At 44.1% G+C, this 13,804-nt stretch overlaps 1 protein-coding gene across 2 annotated transcripts in view; it reads right to left on the bottom strand.

The window, feature by feature from the left end:
- Nucleotides 1-3,357, bottom strand: part of MN1 (MN1 proto-oncogene, transcriptional regulator) — a 68,170-nt gene extending 64,813 nt beyond the window's left edge. For both annotated transcript variants that reach the window (XR_012724945.1, XM_075320089.1), the window contains exon 1: nt 1-3,357. This exon is cut by the window's left edge and continues 364 nt beyond it. Coding sequence is in view for 1 of the 2 variants with exons in the window: in XM_075320089.1 (XP_075176204.1) it covers nt 1-3,078 (3,078 nt within the window). In the remaining variant the exon portion in view is untranslated.
- Between the last annotated feature and the right edge of the window lie 10,447 nt (nt 3,358-13,804).

The raw sequence follows: 13,804 nt of genomic DNA on the forward strand, positions 1-13,804 counted from the left end.
AGTGCCAGGGTGGCCAGCTCCAGTACTGCTCAACCCATAACTGTCCGGGAGAGAGGTAGTGTTATTTAGAATACTTAGACCCATTGGTTTTTGTCCATTAAGAAGTCCATGTTCGTTCCGTTGAATTTTTGGAGACCCTGTTACCAAAGGACAGTTACTTGGTTTAGATATGTTGTTATCTGAACTAGAAGAAACTTCATCTTCGTTGCCATATGTAGTGTTGACATCTTCAGAGAAGTCAACATGAGGTGAGCTACTATCTGATTTAGTCACACTTTGAATTCCACTGTCCAAAGACGACATGAGGTCCGGTTGATCACCAAGTAGTAGCTCACCACCTTTAGCCCAAGATGGAGAAGTCAAAGGCTTGTCATGCTGTGTCCCACCAGGCTCAACTGTATTTGCAGACTGGCCCTGTTGCCCTGGGCTGACAACAGCGGCCCCACTGTCTGCAGAATATTTATCAAAATAATTACCTGGGCTCACATGTCCACTGTCTCTTTTTCTCCTTCCCCTCCCACGTCCACCACCAGTTACTGGTTTGCCATCATTGCCAGGAGTCACGTCAATATTGTAGTTTGGGGAAAGACTTGTTTCTCCCTGTGTGGGTTGGGATGCCCCATTTTGCCCTGCAGGTTTGCTGTTATTACTGGAAGCACCAGGCCCCTGACTGGCTTGAGAAGAGCCCCCAGGGAAATATTCAGAATTAGTACCATTTCCACTGTTGTTATTTAGTTCATTCTCCGTTTGGCTCAGCTTTCTTTTCCCCTCGGCCTGACTTTTTTTATTAAATGTTACATTGAGGTTTGGGGCACCTAAGCTAGCAATCATATTCTGACAGGCTGTGGAAAGGGCAGCTAAACAGCTTTGTCCAAACATATTTTCTTTTGCAGCAGGTTTATTGAATGAACCTAGGGACAGTGCTCCCAATTTGCTAGCTGTGGAGCGCTGGCTTGCTTGGAAATCTGACTGAGGTGGGTAGGAACTTGGGGATGAATTTACACCTGTTGGGTTATGTGGTGTTGACTGTCTATTTGATCCAACAAATGGAAACCCTGACTGCTGTCCTATACCTGGTGTTGTGAAATCTGGGGGTCCTCTCCGTTCAGTTGTAGTACTATTCATGCCCACCCCTCCACCCGGTGACTGCATTTGAGCCAAGTTAGTAATATTGTTTCCAAACTGAGAGTGCATATTTGGAGAATGTAAGGCCTGAACGTGCCCCTCGCCTGGCATCCCTAATGACTCCTGAAGACCCATCCTATTGACACCTGGCCTAAAAATCATATTTGACCCATTCTGTTGTAAATTTATATCATGGGACGCGGGATCAGCGGGAATACTCGACCCACCCATCCTCCTCTGCAGAATATCTCCTGGTGGGTGAGGTCCAGGAAACCAGGCATTTTCCTGACCCACATGTGGATTTTGAGGGTCAAAATTACCAATCCTTCCCCCTTCACGATCAAAGTTAGGCTGTGGCATAGTCCCCACTTGACCTCCATGGACAATGCTGCTTTGATTAACATCCCCGTGATGGCCCAATTGCTGTAAATTTGCCTGTCTCATTCTCTGTTGTTGGTTTCTGGAAGCCATTTGTTTAATCATCATTGCTGCGTTTTGCCTCTGTTGAATGGACTGGTGGTCTGGGCCTGGGTGCTGCAATGCTGGACCAGGGGGAAAGCTTTCTGGCACTTGGGGAGTATAGTCACTTGGGAGTCCAGGATAGGTGGAAGGAGAAAGGTGACTGTCCATGCCAGCATTGTGAATGCTGCTGTTATTCCAGGCAGCACAGTTATCAACACCATGGTTATTCGCAAAGTCAAACCTGGGCCTTTTGGTAACATTCATGTAAGGGGCATCAAAGTGCTGCAATCTTTGATTTGGAGGTTGCTGAGAAGGTCCCTGCTGCATACTGAACATTGACTCAGAATAAGGATGCATATTTCTATTCTCCAGTCTTTGAATGGGGTACTCAAACTGCGAATGCTGGTTCTGCATTACTGGTCCATTGTCTGGCAGATTTGGGTTTGAGGTACTGCCTTCAGTTTGCTGCTGCCTGGTAATTGCTGGCGGGCAAGAGTTTTGTCTGGCAAGTAAACCTGTCTGCTGTTGCTGTTGCATGAGGGGATGCCTGGCATTCACTGCAGGCTCCATGCCCACTGGCATTTTTCGAGTACCTCCAAACCTCTCAAAGAACACCCCGTGCTGTTGCTGTGGGTGAACCTTAGTCATGCCCACCATTCCAGGAGGTCTTGGCAAAACAGAAGCACCAGGAAAAGAACCAGTGGAGACCTGTCTCCCAGCACCATAATGCCCCTCAGAATCAGAAGGAGAAAAGACAGGTACCTCAAAGTGTCCCGCTGGGGCATCGCTGGGGTAATTGTATTCCAGTGGATCCACACCTCCTTGATTGTGGATTCTCCTTTGTTCCAAAGTATGAGAATCAGAAGAGGTGGATGAAGGAAGCCCATGGAAGGAGGCAGCTCGGTTTGGGGACTGGTCTAGGGGCAGGCAGGGAGCAGGGACAGCATGGTTAGAGGCAGTAGGGTTGGGATGTTGAAATTCAGGTAGGTTACCTGTTCTCTGCTGGCCAAAGCCTTCTCCTGCCTGGTTCTCTGCCAACTGTTCGTATCCTTCACCAAAGGCTTGTTGATTTCCAAGATTATTGTTGTAACCCATGAGACGACCACCATGCAAACAAGATGCTGTGGCATCAGCAGGACCACCAAAGTTGCCACTGAAGTGAGGATGATGCTGGTGAGGGTGGCTGCTGGGGTGCCCATGATGCTGCTGCTGGTTGTTGTAGAAGCCATGCATGCCACCAGCGTGGATCTCGGAGTGCCCCCTGGCATGGTACCCATAAGGCTCTCCGTTCATGTTGAGGTTCATGCCCATCATGGCAGGCTCGGTCATAGCTCCTATAGAGGGGTCCACAGCGGCAGCCGTGCCCCCGGAGTGGAATGCAGGGCTCTTGAAGTGGGAGCTCATGTTCAGCCCGGGCTGGGGGAAGCTCCTGTCTCCTTGGCCAGCGCTTCTGCTATTGATCTGTGGCTCAAACTGCTCCAGCCCGAACATAATTCCACACACGGATCAATAAGTCATGACAGTCCTCTCCGGTGACACCGTGTGCGGGGTCCGAGTGCGACCAGCTCACATGGTGCAGTGTGCCGGGCCTGCTGGCAATGGCACCCGGTGCAGGGCACAAGTCACCCTCCGCTCACTGCCTGCACATCCGACTGGCTGCAACTCTCATCCGTGCCACCTGCATGGCAGGAGCTGCCCGGTGCTGCGGCGTCCGAGTCCGGTGTGAGCTCCCGCACTGTGTCCTCAGCCCCGTGCGCCAGCAACAAGTTTTGCATTTCAGCGATGAATCGCTCACAGCGGCCCCAGCCAATGTGATCGCACGGAGGGGGCGGGGCCACGGCGGATAAGGTGGTCCGGGCACATGACACCAGACCGTGCACCTCGCAGGCGACGAGGTAGTGCGGGGGGCTGCGAGGTAGTAAGGGGGTGGCGAGGTAGTAAGGGGGTGGCGAGGTAGTAAGGGGGGCTGCGAGGCAGTGCGGGGGGCTGCGAGGTAGTAAGGGGGTGGCGAGGTAGTGAGGGGGCGACACAGGGAGACGGCGCAGGAGACTTCTACAGCCGCCGGCAGCAAGAGCAGCCCGGAGCCTTTGTCACTGGCTCTGCCTCACAACAGCCCTGCCACAATGAGGAGGGCACAGGACGGGGGACAGCTCCGGTAATGGGCGCTCTGCACACAACTTCTGGCCACTATGTGTACATGGACGTACAGCTCTGCCTGCAGAGAAAGGGACAGAGAGAGATAGAGGGATAGATAGATAGAGGGATAGATAGATAGTGGATAGAGGGATAGATAGATAGAGAGATAGATAGATAGATAGATAGATAGAGGGATAGATAGAGGGATAGATAGAGAGATAGATAGATAGTGGATAGAGGGATAGATAGAGGGATAGATAGATAGATAGATAGATAGATAGAGGGATAGATAGAGGGATAGATAGATAGATAGATAGAGGGATAGATAGATAGATAGTGGATAGAGGGATAGATAGAGGGATAGATAGATAGATAGATAGATAGAGGGATAGATAGAGGGATAGATATATAGATAGAGGGATAGATAGATAGATAGTGGATAGAGGGATAGATAGAGGGATAGATAGAGGGATAGATAGATAGATAGATAGATAGTGGATAGAGGGATAGATAGAGGGATAGATAGATAGATAGATAGTGAATAGAGGGGTAGATAGAGGGATAGATAGAGGGATAGATAGATAGATAGATAGATAGTGGATAGAGGGATAGATAGAGGGATAGATAGATAGATAGATAGTGAATAGAGGGGTAGATAGAGGGATAGATAGATAGATAGTGAATAGAGGGGTAGATAGAGGGATAGATAGATACATAGATAGATAGATAGAGGGATAGATAATGGATAGATAGCTAGATAGAGGGATAGATAATGGATAGATAGCTAGATAGAGGGATAGATAGATAATGGATAGATAGATGGATAGATAGATAATGGATAGATAGATGGATAGATAGATAGATATATAATGGATAGATAAATAATTGATAGATAGATAATGGATAGATATGAGGAAGGAAATACATATAGATCTATATGTATAATATACACCATTGTAAATGGAATTTTAATGGTAAAAACATTCAGCAAGACTATAACTGGATGCTAAATCCATATATACTGTATATATATATAATGTGATCAATCCCTGATTATTATGGGGTATTTATCCTGACAATCTCTTATTTGCACTGACACGTCCTACATACAGAGAATAGGAAGAAAATACAGAAAATGTGGGGACTGAGGAATAGAGCAATAAAGTAGGTACCACAGACTGCTCATTTATAAAGTGTATGGAGAATTCTATGGACTATACCAAAAGGTCTCACAATGTTTGGGCACCCACATTTTAAGGAAAAGGACAATTGTATATATATTTATTTATTTTTAAATACAAACAACATTATGTTGTCTTTAACCATTATCTATCCATCTATCTATCCCTGTATCTATCTACCTATCATCTATCTATCCATTAGCTATCCATCTATCTATCCATTATCTATCCATCTATTTATCTATCTATCCATTATCTATATATCTATCCCTCTATCTTTCTATAGTATCTATCCATCTATCTATCTATCCCTCTATCTATCCATCTATCTATCCATCTATTTATCTATCTATCCATCCCTCTATCTACCTATCTATCTATTTATCTATCTATCTATCTATCTATCCCTCTATCTATCCATCTATCTATTTATCTATCTATTTATCTATCTATCTATCTATCTATCCCTCTATCCCTCTATCTATCCCTCTATCTATCTATCTATTTATCTATCTATCTATCCCTCTATCTATCTATCTATCTATCTATTTATCTATCTATCCCTCTATCTATCTATCTATTTATCTATCTATCCCTCTATTTATCTATCTATTTATCTATCCCTCTATCTATCCATCTATCTATTTATCTATCTATCTATCTATCTATCTATCTATCTATCTATCCATCAATCACATATCTCATAATATCCTTATAAATATCAATATTAGCATATCTGTGTTTTTGTCGCAGGTAAGTCATATTTGTATAGGTGTATAGTAGTATGAGTGTTTGTATCTATCTATTATCTATCTATCTATCTATCTATGATCCATCTATCACATGTCTCTCTATTTATCTATCATCTATCTATCCATCCATCTATTTATCTATCTAGCTATTATCTATCTATCTCTCTATCTATCTACCTATCTATCATCTATCCATCTATTATCTATCTATCCATCCATTATCTATCTATCCATCCATTATCTATCTATCTATCTATCCATCTATTATCTATCTATCTATCTATCTATCCATCCATTATCTATCTATCTATCCATCCATTATCTATCTATCTATCCATCCATTATCTATCTATCTCTCCATCTATTATCTATCCCTCTATCATGTTTCTTATCTACCTGTCTATCATGTCTCTATCTATCCCTCTATCATGTTTCTTATCTATCTGTCTATCATGTATCTATCTATCATGTTTCTTATCTATCTGTCTATCATGTATCTATCTATCTATCTATCTATCTATCTAGGATTCTATCTATCTATTATCTATCTATCTATCTATCATGAATCTATCTAAATATCTATCATGTTCTGCAGTGCCCATCTACATGTACATTAATATATTATGTGTGTATATTTGTTGAAGATAGGTAATGCTATGTGCCTGCATCTTTCTATCTAAATCTGTGTATAGGTGTGTGTAATAAATATACAAATAAACATATTTGTACAGGTAAAGCCTTAGGACATAAATCTGTAATCCATTAAATTGTAATAGCATAAAATAATAAACCCTAATAAATAAATAAAGAATAATCTAAGCCTTGGCATGTGTAAATTAAAGGAGGAGGAAGCCAATTTGTATATTGCAGTAGATTTTAAAAGGATTTTTTTTCTGCAAGATCTGGATGCTGTGCTGTGATTAAATATTGATTTTATGTAATTAGTTTTCATGTGAACTATCCTCCTTGCTGATGGCTTAGAGATTTCACAAGTAGAAAAGAAATGGATTTGGACATGGAAATTATTACTTTGCAAAGTGACGGGGGAATGGGGACTTGTGATCTGTTTGCTTGGCACAGTTTATGGGTTATATATAAAATGGGATCATTATAAAAAGTGGAGTGTAATGCTATAGAGACTGTAGATCCTGGGTGTCAGCACAAAGGCCGCTCCTGTGTAATGGCATTACTGAATCAATGGTACTTATTACTAAGTAACTGACCAGGGTCCTATGGAGAGGACACTATAGAGAGGTGGTCATACATTGTTGCACTGTATAGGACATGTTGGAGTTGCTATCTTCATAGCTTGTTGTTCTTTCACATAAAAAGGCATCAGATCTAAGACTAATTATGAGTAGCCCAAGTCCAAAAGGCTTGTATCTCATTATACGTAACAATGATTTTTTTTTTTTGATTTTTTTTTTAGTTCAAAGTCAGTTCAAGAGGATTTCTTAAAAGACTGGTACAAATGTGTAACTGAGCTAGCAGGAGGATATTCTTCTAAACAGCCACACTGCCCCCTAGTGTTCACCTGGGTCATTAAGAAAATAAAAACAATTGATTTGTACTGTTCATTTTAGAGGAACTTTTCCTTGAATGCCTTATTTAACCGCCATAAAGTCATCTCCGCTGCTACAGTCCAATAACTTCATCACATTTATAATGGTTCTGGATAGGAAGCTTGACTACAATATGGTGCATACAGCAAAGATAATCTATTTTCTTCTGGAACTAACACTCAGGGGATTCTCTAGGGAAACACAATCCTTATGAATATTCCAGCAGTGTTTAGACCTTTTGGCCTGCTAGCTAGGAATTACATTCACTATCACATTTAATAGCATTTCCATGGTAGTACATCCATTTGCATAGATGTAAAGAAGCCAGGCATCAAGATTACTTGCAAAAAAAATAGAAAAAAATCTAATATATATAACAAAGTAGTGAAATAACTAAGCGTTACCCGAGCCGTTGACTGATGACAAGTAAGATGATGAATAACACTATTTTGTGCTGTGGTTTCCTACTTCTGTTTAATTGAATTGGGACATTGAATCTGGGCTTGGGACATAGTCTGCAGTCAGCAGACTGCTGAATCCTCACAGCATGCTCTGTACACGCTTTCATAATTCTCCAATATATCTGGTGCAGGCGGTTTCATGACGGCATGTGTGTGAGTGGCATACTTATGGTCACATGCCGACTAGACATATCCAGCTTCTCTCAATCCACTAATATGGAATACCAGTGGGGAGTGGAGTGAATCTGCTCTGCTGATCAATAAACCATACAGGATCAGGATTACAGAAAGTGGTTTATTGTCTGCGCGTTTCAGGGTTAATCCAACTCCTTCCTCAGGACACCCTCAGCAGTGCAGATTCACTCCACTATCCATCGGTATTCACTCTTCATGTTTGTGCAGCAGCTGATGTACTTCTATGGTGGTTGTGCTACTCACAGCCCTGACAGGTGAGCCCACCACCATTGTTTCACCTTAATATATTGGGATTAGACCCTATTGCATATACCTTATTTATCATATAATTCACTAATATTGAGAGAAGCTAAACACATCTAGTAGAATTACTGCTGACTTTTCTGCCGAGACTGGATCATGATGATCATGGTAAAGGCTGCTTTACATGGTACGACCGATTGTGCAATTTCACAATCGATCGTACCCGCCCCCGTCCTTTTTGCGTCACGGGCAAATCGCTGCCCATGGCGCACAAAGTCGGTAACCCCCATCACACATACTTACCTCTCGTGCGACCACGCTGTGGGCGGCGAACGTCCACTTCCTGGAGTGGGAGGGACGTTCGGCGTCACAGCGACGTCACACGGCCGCCGGCCAATAGAAGCGGAGGGGCGGAGATGAGCAGGATGTAAACATCCCGCCCACCTCCTTCCTTCCACATAGAGCCGGCGGCTGACGCGGGAGGCAGGTACGCGATGTTCATCGCTCCCGTGGTGTCACAAGGAGCGACGTGTGATGCCACGGGAACGATGAACAACCGGCGCCCGATTTCAGAACCGATATTATGGAACCTAGCGACCAGTACACGACTCACGATTTGTGAGCGATACTGCGTCGCTAGGAGGTGTCACACAGGCCGGCATCGCCAGCGACGCCGGATGTGCGTCACAAACACCGTGACCCCGACGATCTATCGCACGATAGATTGTCTGGTGTAAAGCAGCCTTAAGATCTACTCATATATATCCGGTGTTTGTGCCAACTTCCAAGTCATTTGAAATCCTAATGCTTCTTAGGAACAGATTACTGCTACTTTTTGAGTAGTAGAAATGCCTAGGCAATAGAGAGCTTGTAGTTTGCTCTTATGGAGCAATAGAGGAGCACCAATTGTGGCATGTGGTACATGTCATATAGTGGTTATTACCTGTGAAGCGCTCACTGTGCTTTCCAGTAGGAGGAATAAGCCGAAGCAGAGCTGCAATCCAAAATCCACAACAGGACCCTCACCCCTCACCTTACATGTGCCGCGAGGCTCCAGCGTCTTATCTTTGGTGAGCTCAGGTGCCAGACTCTCCAGGTGCGACAGAGAGCATTTGCACAAAGCCGGGTAGACCCTAGGTTAGTAGGTTAGGAATGAAGTATAGAAAAAATACTTATTTATACATATATAAAATAGTGCAATTCATGCGAGCAACAGTTTCTGTCCAAAATCCCTGAATTGTTCCTGTGGTTGTCTAAAATGCTTTGTTGAATGCTATTCTTGTTCTATATATTTTTATATATATATATATATATATATATATATATATATATCACGAGAATTCTACTTTTCTCCCTTGTCTTTTTAGAGTTTGAGCCCAGTATATCAGTCTATTAGCCCTCGGCTCTTAAGGCCACGTCTCACTAAGCGACATCGCTAGCGACATCGCTGCTGAGTCACGGTTTTTGTGACGCAACAGCGATCTTGGTAGTGATGTTGCTGTGTGTGACATCCAGCAACGACCTGGCCCCTGCTGTGAGGTCGCCGGTTGCTGCTGAATGTCCTGGACCATTTTTTGGTCATTGCTATCCCGCTGTGAAGCACACATCACTGTGTTTGACAGCGAGAGAGCAACAATTTGAATGTGCAGGGAGCCGGCTTCTGCGGACGCTGGTAACCAAGGTACACATTGGGTAACTAAGCAAAGGCTTTGCTTGGTTACCTGATATTTACCTTGGTTACCAGCGTCTGCACCTTCTAGAAGCCGGCTCCCTGCACAAGTAGCCAAGGTACACATCGGGTAACTATAAGCAAAGCGCTTTGCTTAGTAACCCGATGTGTACTATGGTTACCAAGCACAGCGTCGTTACACGGGTCGCTGGTGGCTGATCTCTGATCGCTGTGGAGATCTGCCTGTTTGACAGCTCACCAGCGACCATGTAGCGACGCTCCAGCGATTCCTGCCAGGTCAGATCGCTGGTGGGATCGGTGGAGCGTCGTACCTTTACATAGAAAGAGAGATAGGTAGATAGACACATAGATAAAAAGATAATAGATAGATAGAGCGATAAGAGCTAGATATATAGTAGATATATAGATTGATAGATAGACAGACACTTACATAGGTAGATAGATATATAATAGATACATAGATATATAGACATAGATAGGACGTTAGTAGATAGATACTGTAGTTAGATAGATAAGTGATAGATAAATACATAGATACATACATAGATGGATATATAGATAGATAGATAGATACATAGATAATTAGATAAATATTGTAGATAGATAAGAGATAGGCATATAGATAGATTCATAAATACATACATGGATGGATAGATAGATAACTGATAGATATATAGATACATACATAGATAGATAGACAACAGATAGATACATGCATACATACAAACTCCACTCTCAGATGTTATATATATATATATTTGTTCACCAGCTGATCTTGTAGGTTTTTAAAACCCAGAGAAGATGCAGTGTAGTGTAGGACCCAGCAAAGGAGGTTGCCGTGAAGGGGCGCTGGGCTGGTAGTACAATGGCCATTATAATATTCTAAATACCTCCATTTATGTTATAAGGTAGAATTTATTTTGGTTTTTCACAGTGTGCGGCTGGAATTTTTTCTCATATATCTTTATATATATACAGTGCTGACTAAAAGTATTGGCACCCATGAAATTCTGTCAGATAATACTCAGTTTGTTCTTGAAAATGATTGCAATCACAAATTCTTTGGTATTATTATCTTCATTTATTTTGCTTGCAATGAAAAAACACAAAAGAGAATGAAACAAAAATCATTGATCATTTCACACAAAACTCCAAAAATGGGCCAGACAAAACTATTGGCACCCTTAGCCTAATACTTGGTTGCACAACCTTTAGCCAAAATAACTGCGAACAACCCCTTCCGGTAACCATCAGTGAGTTTCTTACAATGCTCTGCTGGAATTTTAGACCATTCTTCTTTGGCAAACTGCTCCAGGTCCCTGAGATTTGAAGGGTGCCTTCTCAAAACTGCCATTTTGAGATTTCTTCACAGGTGTTCTATGGGGTTCAGGTCTGGACTCATTGCTGGCCACTTTAGTAGTCTCCAGTGCTTTCTATCAAACCATTTTCTAATGCTTTTTGAAGTGTGTTTTGGGTCATTGTCCTGCTGGAAGACCCATGACCTCTGAGGAAGACCCAGCTTTCTCACACTGGGCCTTACATTATGCTGCAAAATTTGTTGGTAGTCTTCAGACTTCATAATGCCATGCACACGGTCAAGCAGTCTAGTGCCAGAGGCAGCAAAGCAACCCCAAAACATCAGGGAACCTCTGCCATGTTTGACTGTAGGGACCGTGTTCTTTTCTTTGAATGCCTCTTTTTTTTCCCTGTAAACGCTATGTTGATGGCTTTTCCCAAAATGCTCTACTTTTGTCTCATCTGACCAGAGAACATTCTTCCAAAACGTTTTAGGCTTTCTCAGGTAAGTTTTGGCAAACTCCAGCCTGGCTTTTTTATGTCTCGGGGTAAGAAGTGGGGTCTTCCTGGGTATCCTACCATACAGCCCCTTTTCATTCAGACGCCGACTGATAGTATGGGTTGACACTGTTGTACCCTTGGACTGCAGGGGAGCTTGAACTTGTTTGGATGTTAGTCGAGGTTCTTTATCCACCATCCGCACAATCTTGCGTTGAAATCTCTCGTCAATTTTTCTTTTCCTTCCACATCTAGGGAGGTTAGCCACAGTGCCATGGGCTTTAAACTGCTTGATGACACTGCGCACCGTAGACACAGGAACTTTCAGGTCTTTGGAGATGGACTTGTAGCCTTGAGATTGCTCATGCTTCCTCACAATTTGGATTCTCAAGTCCTCAGACAGTTCTTTGGTCTTCTTTCTTTTCTCCATGCTCAATATGGTACACACAAGGACACAGGACAGAGGTTGAGTCAGCTTTAATCCATGTCAACTGGCTGCAAGTGTGATTTAGTTATTGCCAACACTTGTTAGGTGCCACAGGTAAGTTACAGGTGTTGTTAATTACACAAATTAGAGACGCATCACATGATTTTTCAAACAGTGCCAATACTTTTGTCCACCCCCTTTTTTATGTTTGGTGTGGAACTATATCCAATTTGGCTTTATTACAATTTTTTTTTTTCATTGAAGACAAATTAAATGAAGATAATACCAAAGAATTTGTGATTGCAATCATTTTCAGGAAGAAACTGAGTATTATCTGACAGAATTGCAGAGATGCCAATACTTTTGACCAGCACTATATCTATATATATAATTGCCTTATTCTGTCTGTCTGTCTGTCTGTCATGCTCCGAAATTGTGTCCTTACGGTGACACAAAGCTGATTGGCCGCTGGGCTCGCCATGGCCCCGCCCCCCCACACGGATTGGCCTCTCGCCCCGGCTCTCTGCAGGCCCCGCCCCCCTCACGCAATGCACGCTCGCTCTGGCCCAACTGACACGGAGCTCCGATTCCCAGGTGAGTACACACACACACACATCAGATCACACTCACTCTCACACTCACCTCACACACACCTCACACATCACAACATGCTGGGATATCGCTTGCTTCTACACCGGCTCCGTCAGGATCCCAGCAGCGCCAGACATAACCTTGCGATGCTGGGATCTTCACGGAGGCCGTGAAAGCTGGTAACCATTATAAACATCGGGTAACTAAGGTCCCTTAGTTACCCGATGTGTATCATAGTTACCAGTGTACACCGGCTCACACTCACTCTCACACACACCTCACACACACATCACATCGCATCCACACATCAAGGTCCTGCAGCGCCGGAAAATACAGACACATAACAGCACACACACATAACAGCACACACACATAACAGCACACACATAACAGCACACACATAACAGCACACACATAACAGCACACACATACACACACACAAATCAGATCACACTCACTCACACACACATCACATCGCATCCACATACTCACAACATCCTGGGATATCGCTTGCTTCTCGGCGGCGATACTGTGCTGTTGTGATCTTCCAGGACCTGCCGGAGGATCACATGGCCAGAAGCATGTGATATCCCCGGATGTTGTGAGTATAAGCGCGTATGTGCGATATCGTCAGTGTCTGTGTGTGTGAGTGTATGCGATCGGATGTGTGTGAGTGGATGCGATCGGGTGTGTGTGAGTGGATGCGATCGGGTGTGTGTGAGTGGATGCGATCGGGTGTGTGTGAGTGGATGCGATCGGGTGTGTGTGAGTGGATGCGATCGGGTGTGTGAGTGTCGGCAGAGGAGCACGGCGTGCTGGAGGAGGCTGGGAGCAGAGAGGCTGATCATGGGGAAGGCTGGGAGGAGAGAGGCTGATGCTGGGGGAGGCTGGGAGGGGGAGGCTGGGACGAGGGAGGCTGATGCTGGTGGAGGCTGATGCTTGGGGAGGCTGATGCTGGGGGAGGCTGGAAGGAGAGAGGCTAATGCTGGTGGAGGCTGATGCTTGGGGAGGCTGATGCTGGGGGAGACTGGGAGGGGAAGGCTGATGCTGAGGGAGGCTGGGAGGAAGGAGGCTGGGAGGAGAGAGGCTGATCCTGGGGAAGGCTGGGAACGGGAGGCTGATGCTGAGGGAGGCTGGAAGGAGAGAGGCTGATGCTGGGGGAGGCTGGAAGGAGAGAGGCTGATG

This window comes from Anomaloglossus baeobatrachus, chromosome 1, assembly GCF_048569485.1.
Source record: "Anomaloglossus baeobatrachus isolate aAnoBae1 chromosome 1, aAnoBae1.hap1, whole genome shotgun sequence".
In the NCBI taxonomy this organism is placed as follows: domain Eukaryota; kingdom Metazoa; phylum Chordata; class Amphibia; order Anura; family Aromobatidae; genus Anomaloglossus; species Anomaloglossus baeobatrachus.